Here is a 12,616-nt window from a genome sequence, read left to right as displayed (position 1 = left end):
CAACTTGAGATGCAGTCAGTGCCCTAATTTATTTTCTTAATATAATGTCATCAATTTTCCACTACACCTTACAAAATGTATGTTTTGCAAAAAAAACTATTTTAATCATATCTGCTGGAAACTGCATCTTTAAAAATATATATATTTTACACAGGCATACATTTGTAATTAGGCTAGTGGGGCTATTGTTGAAGCAGCTGCAATACCACCAACTCCCTTTAGATGGAGACAGTCAACAAATATTGAGTGAGTTCTATCCTGAAGGCCTATAAATTCCCCAAATTGGAATGTGCTGTTGTTCACAAAAATGGCCTAAGTGACTGAATAGTTGAGGAGAGTTGCAGGGGCTTAACACAAGGTAGAAAATCTGCTTAGCTGCATAACATCACCCAAGCACCAAATTGCAGAAGTTGCGGGCTGGAGGCAAAAAGCATTATTCTTAAGACTAACTGCAGAAGTCCAAAAGGTCAGTGGGCAGGAATTCCAGTCTTTTACATGATGGCCACTTGTTATAGGAGTCTAGATAAGGCAGATAAGGCTTAGGAGTGCCGTCTGCCATGCACTAATGAAACTTAAAAACACTTTTCCTGCAGCATCCTGTGATCTGCCAACTAACAGGAAAGACTACTTTGCAAACCATGTTTGTGTGCAAGTGGAAGACTCTTCTTACCTTTCTGAAGCAGCTGGAGGGGCGCACAAAAACAGGTTTTCACGTCCGAATCGCGATTCCTTTTCACCCCGATTCTAAATCGATTTATAATTTTAAGGCTCCAGCACCCCCGAAAGGGACAAGCGGTAGTAAATGGAGGGATGGATGAAAAATTGATTTAAAAAATACAACAAATAATTATATAAAACAAATTAAATTGAATATATATGTATACACATATATATGCATATACATGTACTGTATATACAGTGTTTCCCACAGGTCAGCCATCTATTTGTGGTGGTGTGGGGGGGGGGGGGGGGCGATGACCAAGAAGAACCCGGAGTTGTAATATAATTACAACACTTTATTTACATATTTATATAATATTTACATATTTATATAATATGTAACTACAAGCTCCTTTCACAGACAGACTCCCATTGCTTTTATGAGCGGTCGAGCGAGTCAAAAGCCGTAAAAAAAATATTTTAAAAAAATTCAAATGTTTTTTTTTTTTTTTTCATTTGTTATTTGTGGCGGCCGTAGGTCTTTCGTGGCGGCCCGCCACAAATAAATGAATGTGTGGGAAACCCCGATATATATGCATATATACATATATATGCATATACACACACACATATACACATACACACACACATATATATACACATATATTTATATACAGTATATATATATATATATGTGTGTGTGTATATGTATATGTGTGTGTGTATATGTATATGTGTATATGTTTATGTATATGTATATATATATATATATGTTGGCCCTGCGGTGAAGTGGCGACTTGTCCAGGGTGTACACCGCCTTCCGCCCAATTGTAGCTGAGATAGGCGCCAGCGACCCCAAAAGGGAATAAGCAGTAGAAAAAGGATGGATGGATGGAGATATATATATATATATATATATATATACATATATATACGTATATATATATATATGTATGTATATATGTGCGTGCTTGTGTGTAGTCAAAGCAATGAGTATATGGGTAGAAATTAATTCAGTTTCATCAGAATTATTTTCTTAGCTATGAGTAATTAAAACAATATATTTAATATTATATATATATGTATATAGTCATGGTAAAAAGATAACATACACTTGTAAAGAACATAATGTCATGGCTGTCTTGAGTTTCCAATCATTTCTACAACTCTTATTTTTTTGTGATTGAGAGATTGGAGCACATACTTTTTTGTTTCATCTGACATCCACCCAGCCATTCATTTTCTACTGCTTATTCCCAGGACACGTTGGGAAGACTATGTCTCCCGGCTGGCCTGGGAACGCCTCGGGATCCCCCGGGAAGAGCTGGACGAAGTGGCTGGGGAGAGGGAAGTCTGGGCTTCCCTACTTAGGCTGCTGCCCCCGCGACCCGACCTCGGATAAGTGGAATAAGATGGATGGACGGATGGATGCTCTGATGTGTAATATCTTATACATAATATTTATTTATTTTATTAAATAAATATATACACATTGGGGCAAAAAAGTATTTAGTCAGCCAGCGATTGTGCAAGTTCTCCCACTTCAAATGATGACAGAGGTCTGTCATTTTCATCATAGGTACACTTCAACTGTGAGAGACAGAATGTGGGGAAAAAATCCAGGAATCCACATTGTAGGAATTTTAAAGAATTTATTTGTAAATGGTGGTGGAAAATAAGTATTTGGTCAACCATTCGAAGGAGGTTTTGGCTCCAAATCTCACGATACATGGCCCCATTCATTCTTTCCTTAACACGGATCAATCGTCCTGTCCCCTTAGCAGAAAAACAGCCCCATAGCATGATGTTTCCACCCCAATGCTTCACAGTAGGTATGGTGTTCTTGGGATGCAACTCAGTATTCTTCTTCCTCCAAACACCACCAGTTGAGTTTATAGCAAAAAGTTCTATTTTGGTTTCATCTGACCACATGACATTCTCCCAATCCTCTGCTGTATCATCCATGTATCCATTTTGGTATCAACTCAACTGGTGGTGTTTGGAGGAAGAAGAATACTGAGTTGCATCCCAAGAACACCATACCTACTGTGAAGCATGGGGGTGGAAACATCATGCTTTGGGGCTGTTTTTCTGCTAAGGGGACAGGACGATTGATCCGTGTTAAGGAAAGAATGAATGGGGCCATGTATCCTGAGATTTGGAGCCAAAACCTCCTTCGAATGGTTGACCAAATACTTATTTTCCACCATCATTTACAAATAAATTCTTTAAAATTCCAACAATGTGAATTCCTGTTTTTTTTTCACATTCTGTCTCTCACAGTTGAAGTGTACCTATGATGAAAATGACAGACCTCTGTCATCATTTGAAGTGGGAGAACTTGCACAATCGCTGGCTGACTAAATACTTTTTTTGCCCCACTGTATTCATCCATCCATTTTCTACCGCTTGTCTCTCTAGGGGCCGGGCGTTCTGGCGCCTATCACAGCTGCACTATAATTAAAACTAGGATGATATAGAAATATAATAATAAAATACAAAGATATATTTAAAATGGAGGATGTATGAAGAGTTAAAAAGATAGACGTATATTTAGCCAGCTAACGCGGTGTCTTTGCCGCGCCGACGCCAGAGGTGACGTCACACATTGCCGCCTCCAGCAGGGAAGTAAAAGGCAGCACTTCCTGCTTTGACGCCGTACTCGCACCTTCACTCACTTAAGTGTCAGTTCTTCAAGGCCGACAAAGTCCTTCCACCTCAGTTCCCACTTCGGACTCCTTCTGGACGCTTCTAGCGGGCAGGAAATGCCGGAGTGAGCTTTTTTTTTTTTTCGCCCGACAATGGCTGGCGTCACTTTTTGGAAGCACGGCGTGTGAAAACTTCCGCGGAGGTACTTTTTTTTTTTTTTAAAGATTAATTTAAGAAGTAAACGAGGAGGACGAGAAGATGAAAAAACAGTTCAACCGCATGAGGCAACTTGCCAACCAAACCGTCGGAAGGTAAGCAATTTCATCATAATAACGTTTGTGTTTAAGGGCAGTCATTTTGGATTTCTTCTTGTGGGCGTGGCCGGAAGTGAACTTTCAGCAACTCAAAGCCAACTGGTATTAAAACCTAATATTATAGTTTTTTTAACGCTTACTTGATTTGTTTCATCTATTCATTAGGAGCACAGCCAACACAACAACTGTATGAAATGACAATGATCAATGCTCAGTTCAATCAATCAATCAATCAATCAATCAATGTTTATTTATATAGCCCTAAATCACAAGTGTCTCAAAGGGCTGCACAAACCACTACCACATCCTCGGTAGGCCCACATAAGGGCAAGGAAAAACTCACACCCAGTGGGACGTCGGTGACGGTGACAATGGTGACTATGAGAAACCTTGGAGAGGACCGCATATGTGGGCAACCCTCGCCCCTCTAGGGGAGACTGAAAGCAATGGATGTCGAGGGGGTCTAACATAATAGTGTGACAGTCCAGAGTGAATCTAACATAATAGTGTGACAGTCCAGTCCATAGTGGATCTAATATAATAGTGTGACAGTCCAGTCCATAGTGGATCTAACATAATAGTGTGAGAGTCCAGTCCATAGTGGATCTAACATAATAGTGAGAGTTCAGTCCATAGTGGATCTAACATAATAGTGAGAGAGTCCAGTCCATAGTGGATCTAACATAATAGTGTGAGAGTCCAGTCCATAGTGGATCTAACATAATAGTGAGAGTACAGTCCACAGTGGATCTAACATAATAGTGAGAGAGTCCAGTCCATAGTGGATCTAACATAATAGTGTGAGAGTCCAGTCCATAGTGGATCTAACATAATAGTGTGAGAGTCCAGTCCATAGTGGATCTAACATAATAGTGTGAGAGTCCAGTCCATAGTGGATCTAACATAATAGTGTGTGAGTCCAGTCCATAGTGGATCTAACATAATAGTGTGAGAGTCCAGTCCATAGTGGATCTAGCATAATAGTGTGAGAGTCCAGTCCATAGTGGATCTAACATAATAGTGAGAGTCCAGTCCATAGTGGATCTAACATAATAGTGAGAGTCCAGTCCATAGTGGATCTAACATAATAGTGAGAGTCCAGTCCATAGTGGATCTAACATAATTGTCTGAGAGTCCAGTCCATAGTGGATCTAACATAATAGTGTGAGAGTCCAGTCCATAGTGGATCTAACATAATAGTGTGAGAGTCCAGTCCATAGTGGATCTAACATAATAGTGAGTCCAGTCCATAGTGGATCTAACATAATAGTGTGACAGTCCAGTCCATAGTGGATCTAACATAATAGTGTGACAGTCCAGTCCATAGTGGATCTAACATAATAGTGTGAGAGTCCAGTCCATAGTGGATCTAACATAATAGTGTGACAGTCCAGTCCATAGTGGATCTAACATAATAGTGTGACAGTCCAGTCCATAGTGGATCTAACATAATAGTGAGAGAGTCCAGTCCATAGTGGATCTAACATAATAGTGAGAGTCCAGTCCATAGTGGATCTAACCAAATAGTGTGAGAGTCCAGTCCATAGTGGATCTAACATAATAGTGACAGTCCAGTCCATAGTGGATCTCACATAATTGTCTGAGAGTCCAGTCCATAGTGGATCTAACATAATAGTGTGAGAGTCCAGTCCATAGTGGATCTAACATAATAGTGAGTCCAGTCCATAGTGGATCTAACATAATAGTGTGACAGTCCAGTCCATAGTGGATCTAACATAATAGTGTGACAGTCCAGTCCATAGTGGATCTAACATAATAGTGTGAGAGTCCAGTCCATAGTGGATCTAACATAATAGTGTGACAGTCCAGTCCATAGTGGATCTAACATAATAGTGTGAGAGTCCAGTCCATAGTGGATCTAACATAATAGTGTGACAGTCCAGTCCATAGTGGATCTAACATAATAGTGTGACAGTCCAGTCCATAGTGGATCTAACATAATAGTGAGAGAGTCCAGTCCATAGTGGATCTAACATAATAGTGAGAGTCCAGTCCATAGTGGATCTAACCAAATAGTGTGAGAGTCCAGTCCATAGTGGATCTAACATAATAGTGACAGTCCAGTCCATAGTGGATCTCACATAATTGTCTGAGAGTCCAGTCCATAGTGGATCTAACATAATAGTGTGAGAGTCCAGTCCATAGTGGATCTAACATCATAGTGTGAGAGTCCAGTCCATAGTGGATCTCACATAATTGTCTGAGAGTCCAGTCCATAGTGGATCTAACATCATAGTGTGAGAGTCCAGTCCATAGTGGATCTAACATAATTGTCTGAGAGTCCAGTCCATAGTGGATCTAGCATAATAGTGTGAAAGTCCAGTCCATAGTGGATCTAACATAATAGTGGGAGTACAGTCCACAGTGGATCTAACATAATAGTGTGAGAGTCCAGTCCATAGTGGATCTAACATAATAGTGAGAGTCCAGTCCATAGTGGATCTAACATAATAGTGAGAGTCCAGTCCATAGTGGATCTAACATAATAGTGAGAGTCCAGTCCACAGTGGATCTAACATAATAGTGTGAGAGTCCAGTCCATAGTGGATCCAACATAATAGTGAGAGTCAAGTCCATAGTAGATCTAACATAATAGTGAGAGTCCAGTCCATAGTGGAGCAAACAGGAAACCATCCCAAGCGGAGGCGGATCAGCATTGCAGAGATGTCCCCAACCGATAAACAGGCGAGTTGGTAATGAACACATAAAGCAGCAAGAAACATATCCAGAATGAATAAAGCAAAACATGTTCTAGACCAGGGGTCTCGGACACGCGGCTGGCGGGCCAATTGCGTTATTTTGCGGCCCCCACCTCAATATGAAAGTTTATTGCTAGTGCGGCCCGCAAGTTTTAAATGAACGGCGCTGGACAGCGTTGTTATTTGGCTCCAAAATGGCTCTTTTAACGTTCTGAGTTGCCTACTCCTGCATTAGTGGAAAAGCGTCCAATGAGTGAAAGCGACCGAGACGTTGCCATGGAGACGAGGGTTTTCTTACGTGCCTGGCTGCTGTCACACCGCGACACCTGTCCGTCAGTAATAACAGTCCCCGATAACCTGGACCAATTCAAACCGTTATGTTTTTTTATTGTTTAATTTGCATTGCCTCACACGATGAACACTACATATATGTCTATATGACGCCAGATAACACTCCGGTAGCCCTCACTTTTTTGCGCTCGCTATCCCGGTACTTTCCCGGCTATTATCCGCCGACCGCCGTGTTGCTGTAGGGAGGAAAAGCGGAACGACACACATTGCGGAAATAACGTTATTTTCCGTGCGTGGGCTAAATACCAATATATTCCACAACCCCAAACACGTCTTTTTCAAAGCCTGCAGTGAAAAGAAAGGGTCGTGATGAGCAAAGACAATTCCAGGAAAAGTGTGAGATGCAATATTTCTTAAGTTGAGCACAGAGACACCCCGATGTGTCTTATTTGCACAGAGAAAGTTGCGGTGCACAAGAGATACTATTTGGAACGTTATTGTACAACTAGACATGCTGAGGAGTTTGCAGCATTTTTTTTTAGGAAATCTTTTCTTGCGGCCCAGCTTCACCCGGACTCTGCATCCAGTGGTGAAGGGACTTTGAGACCCCTGTTGTAGACCAAAAACCACATCATATTCTCTACTGCTCACTATTGTTACATATCTTAGTTATTTTGCAGCAATATGGGGAAATAACTACAAAAGAACACCTCGTTCTCTAACTGAGTTACAAAAAAGATCAGTTAGAATAATACATCATGTTGGATACAGAGAACATACAAACACTTTATTTATTGAATTGAAAATACTGATACTCCGGCTTCCTCCCACTTCCAAAGACATGCACCTGGGGATAGGCCCCTCCCACTTCCAAAGACATGCACCTGGGGATAGGTTGATTGGCAACACTAAATGGTCCCTAGAGTGTGAATGTTGTCTGTCTATCTGTGTTGGCTCTGCGATGAGGTGGCGACTTGTCCAGGGTGTACACCGCCTTCTGCCCGATTGTAGCTGAGATAGGCGCCAGCGCCCCCCACGACCCCAAAAGGGAATAAGCGGTAGAAAATGGATGGATGGATGAAAATACTGAAATTCCATAACATAGTGAATTTGCCAACAGCTAAAATTATAAACTATAATCTGCAACCCAAGAATGTACAACAAAGGAGAGTTATAACCTTAGAGAAAAATGTAATTTAGAACATTTGTACGCACGCACAACACTTAAGACCTTCACTATATCATTATGTGAAATTACATGATAGAATGGATTAAGCAAAGAAATCAAACGATGTAATACTAGGATCCACTTCAAGGAAACTCTTCAAAGTGTTTACAAAGAACAAAGAAGAGCCATGATCCATCCATTCATTTTCTACTGCTTGTCTCTTTTGGTGTAGCGGGGGGCTATCTCAGCTGCATTTGGGCGGAAGGCGGGGTACACCCTGGACAAGTGGCCACCTCATCACAGGGCCAACAGAGATAGACAGACAACATTCACACTCACACACTAGGGCCAATTTAGTGTTGCCAATCAACCTATCCCCAGGTGCATGTCTTTGGAGGTGGGAGGGGCCTATCCCCAGGTGCATGTCTTTGGAGGTGGGAGGGGCCTATTCCCAGGTGCATGTCTTTGGAGGTGGGAGGGGCCTATCCCCAGGTGCATGTCTTTGGAGGTGGGAGGGGCCTATCCCCAGGTGCATGTCTTTGCAGGTGGGAGGAAGCCGGAGTACGAGGAGGGAATTTATTTCATCCATCCGTTCATTTTTTAGATAATCTTACTCATCTCCATCCATCCATCCATTTCCTACCGCTTATTCCTTTTGGGGTTACGGGGGGGGGCGCAGGAACTTATCTCAGCTACAATCGGGTGGAAGGCATTGTACACCCTGGACAAGTCGCTACCTCATCCCACCATATGAAATGTAACTTACTTCACCAATTATTTATTTATTTATTCTTATTTTTATTACTAGAGATGTCCGACAATGGCTTTTTTGCCGATATTCTGATATTGTCCAACTCTTAATTACCGATTCCGATATCAACCGTACAGTCGTGGAATTAACACATTATCATGCCAAATTTTGTTGTGATGCCCCGCTGGATGCATTAAACAATGTAACAAGGTTTTCCAAAATAAATCAACTCAAGGTACGGAAAAAAATGCCAACAAGGCACATTAGTCGCGTAATTTTGGTCTTGACCTCTGTATGCATGATGAGATTATTTATTGCAGATCTTCAAGATGCAACCTTTAAATAATAGGATATTGATACTGATTTGGTGGATTTAAAGATTTCTTTTTTATTTATAAACGAAATTATGGCGCTAAGATCTAACTGCTGGCTAGTTGAAGTCATCAAATGAGCGGTAGGTTTTGTACCCCTAAATTAGGCTCCCCATCCACTGATAACAGCTTCCACACTTCTTCAAGACTTTAGAGTGTTTTTGTGAAAATTAGGGTCTATTGTGAGGTCAGCGATCAAGGGCCTTGGCTCACAGTTTCTGTTCTAGTGCATTCAAAAAGGCGTTTGATGGGGTTGAGGTCAGGGCTCTCATTAATGTACACTAGGGTTGTATGGTATACCGGTATTAGTATAGTGCCGTGATACTAATGAATGATATTAGGTACTATACCGCCTTTAAAAAGTACCAGACTCCCACAACCCCGTCTTCGTCACGTCGTGTCATTGCTGGTTTACGAGCAGAGGAGCATGTTCGGCAGCACGCACACACTGAGTACTTACAAGCAGACACAGTGTGTAGACAGAAAAGGGAGATTGGAAGCATTTTGGCTTAAAAACTAAAGATAAAGGTGAAGTTATATCCCTCAGGAAGAGGTGCTTTAAGAAATGGCTTGCTAACTATCGGCTAAAGTCCGGCCACAGTGTTTTAGCTACTTCTAAATCACTAAACCTCGTCTCCATGGCGACAAAAAGTGAGTTTTCTGCTATTCCTGCAGGACGAAGACTAGCTAAACATGCTTCACTACACACCGTCGCTCACCGGCATCACAATGTAAACAAACGCCATGGGTGGGTCTACACCTGACATCTACTGTAATGATACCAAGTACAACAGCGTGTCTAGTTGATACTACTATGATTACATCGATATTTTTTAGCATCACAAAATCTTTTTTCGTGTTTTTTTTATTCCTATTATGTTTAAAAACTCAGGACATACGTCCCTGGACACATGAGGACTTTGAATATGACCAATGTAACTACTTGGTATCGGATCGATGCCTAAATTTGTGCTATCATCCAAAACTAATGTAAAGTATCAAAGAAGAGAAGAATAAGTGATTATTACATTTGAACAGAAGTGTAGATAGAATATGTTAAAAGAGAAAGTAAACAGATGTTAACAGTAAATGAACATGTAGATTAATGAATGATTTTCTACAACTTATTAATAATTTTGACAAATTTATATGTAGATAAATGACACAATATGTTACTGCATTTGTCAGCAGCTAAATTAGGAGCCTTTGTTTGTTTACGTACTACTAAAAGACAAGTTGTCTTGGTATGTGCACTATTTTATTTAAGGATAAACAAGCAATAATAAACATATGTTTAATGTACCCTAAGATTTTTGGTTAAAATAAAGCCAATAATGCTATTTTTTGTTTTCCTCTTTATTTCGAAAAGTATCAAAAGTACCAAAAAGTATGGAAATATATTTTGTTACCGGTCCCGATACCAATATTTGAGTACAACACAAATGTACACCAATATTTCCTTTCATTTCACACAATCATCGCCTCTCTTTGTATCCACGTTGGCTGCAATTTTGCTTAACAACAAAAAAAACAACTTCTGGTGTGCATTCCTCCCTATGTTGTGGGACGGTAGTGAAAAGTTGGCAAAGACGTGTCACAGTAAATGTTCATGGTGTTCTTTTTAATGATGTGTAAGTACCTGTATTTGGCTTGGGCAGGGTCAGTTGGCCACAGAGGGATAATGTCGAGTCAGCGTTTTGGTGACGCTCCAAGCCAGCGAGACAGCCTGTGGGCCACCGAGGGGTGTTCCTGTAAAAGAGGCAGCCAGTTTAAAGGGGAACATTATCACCAAACCTATGCAAGCCTCAATATATACCTTGATGGTGCAGAAAAAAGACCATGTATTTTTTTAACCGATTTCCGAACTCTAAACGGGTGAATTTTGGCAAATTAAACTCCTTTCTGTTTATCGGTCTTTTAGTGATGACGTCAGAACGTGACGTCACCGAGGTAACACACCCACCATATTAATTTTCACATTAAAAACACCGGGTCTCAGCTCTGTTATTTTCCGTTTTTTGGACTATTTTTTGGAACCTTGGAGACATCATGCCTGGTGGGTGTGTTGTCGGAGGGTGTAACAACACTAACAGGGAGGGATTCAAGTTGCACCACTGGCAAGAAATCTGCCGCCAGACCCCCATTGAATGTACCAGAGTGTCTCCACATTTGACCGGCGATGCTAAGACAGACATGGCACAGAGATGTATGGATAACCTGCAGATGCATTTGCAACCATTAAGTCAACGAAATCACAAAGGTGAGTTTTGTTGATGTTGTTGACTTATGTGCTAATCAGACATATTTGGTCACGGCATGACTGCCAGCTAATTGATGCTAACATGCTATTTACGCTAGTTGCATGTACATTTGAAACTAGATACCCACATTTAATGCGAAACAAACACTTACCAATCGACGGATTTAAATTGCTCCAGTGTCACAAGATGCGAAAGTTCTGATCGTTTGGTCCGCACATTTTACCGGCGATGCTAATAAGGCAGCCATGCTAAGGGCCACTTCATTAGGTACACCCACGCTATGGCCGAATAGCGTCAATAGCTATTCGCTCAATAGCTTCAATTTCTTCTCCAAACTCGTTTTCGCTATCTGCCTCCATACTCCGACCATCTGTTTCAATACATGCGTAATCTGTTGAATCGCTTAAGCCGCTGAAATCCGAGTCTGAATCCGAGCTAATGTCGCTATATCTTGCTGTGCTAACCGCCATGTTGTTTGTATTGGCAGCACTGTGTGACGTCACAGGGAAATGGATAGTGGTTTCGAAGATAGCGAAAATTAGGCACTTTAAAGCTTTATTTAGGGATATTCCGGGAGGTGTAAAATTTTGAAAAAAACTTCAAAAAATACAACAAGCCACTGGGAACTGATTTTTATTGGTTTTAACCCTTTTGAAATTGTGATAATGTTCCCCTTTAATAGAATGAAGACATCATTTATGTTAGATAACACAACTCAGATTAGTGTTCATGGCTTCATTTTTTTTGTCTCCGAGCAGGTTGTTGCATTTGTTCTTGCTGCATATTCTTCGGGTTATGGGCTCAATAGGGCATTGTATAATAAAGTCTATTCTTAGAACAATGGCAGCTGGTCAAGGTCACGCTCTGCTGCAGGTAAATCAATGCTAATTCATGGCTGATAACCCTTTTAGCACACACCTTTTTCCGCCAAGTCTAAGTAATCCGATGCGTAAAGCAATTATGTGATGGGAATGTTGATTTTTACCATTTGGCTCATAGCTTACTGTTAAAGTTGATTAGAATGAACAGCCTTGTTTGTTTGGAAAGGCAATAGTTTGTCATTACCTCAACTACTTGGAAGTAGTGTCAAAGCGCTTTCAGTACCTTGAAGGTAGAAAAGCGCTATACAAGTACAAGTACAACCCATTTATTTTTATTTCCCATTCTGTCCACTAAAGACGCTGAGATCATTATCCATGCGTTTGTTACGTCTCGCCTCGATTACTGTAACGTATTATTTTCGGGTCTCCCCATGTCTAGCATTAAAAGATTACAGTTGGTACAAAATGCGGCTGCTAGACTTTTGACAAGAACAAGAAAGTTTGATCACATTACGCCTGTACTGTATATACCTTTATATACATATATACATACATATATACCTATACTGTATATACCTTTATATACATATATACATACATATATACCTAT

The 12,616-nt window shown here is 40.7% G+C and overlaps 1 protein-coding gene across 3 annotated transcripts in view; it reads left to right on the top strand.

Annotated features, from left to right (window-relative positions):
- The first annotated feature begins 3,271 nt into the window (after positions 1 to 3,271).
- arhgap17b (Rho GTPase activating protein 17b) overlaps positions 3,272 to 12,616 on the top strand; it is a 115,642-nt gene continuing 106,297 nt past the window's right edge. For 2 of the 3 annotated variants that reach the window (XM_061885237.1, XM_061885236.1), the window contains exon 1: positions 3,272 to 3,620. In XM_061885237.1, coding sequence (XP_061741221.1) covers positions 3,568 to 3,620 — 53 coding nt within the window. In that variant the 5' untranslated portion in view covers positions 3,272 to 3,567. The remainder of the gene's footprint in view (positions 3,621 to 12,616) is intronic. The other variant, XM_061885238.1, reaches the window with a different exon arrangement.

Source organism: Nerophis ophidion, linkage group LG23, assembly GCF_033978795.1.
Source record: "Nerophis ophidion isolate RoL-2023_Sa linkage group LG23, RoL_Noph_v1.0, whole genome shotgun sequence".
Classification (NCBI taxonomy): domain Eukaryota; kingdom Metazoa; phylum Chordata; class Actinopteri; order Syngnathiformes; family Syngnathidae; genus Nerophis; species Nerophis ophidion.
This window is presented reverse-complemented; position numbering and strand designations above follow the sequence as displayed.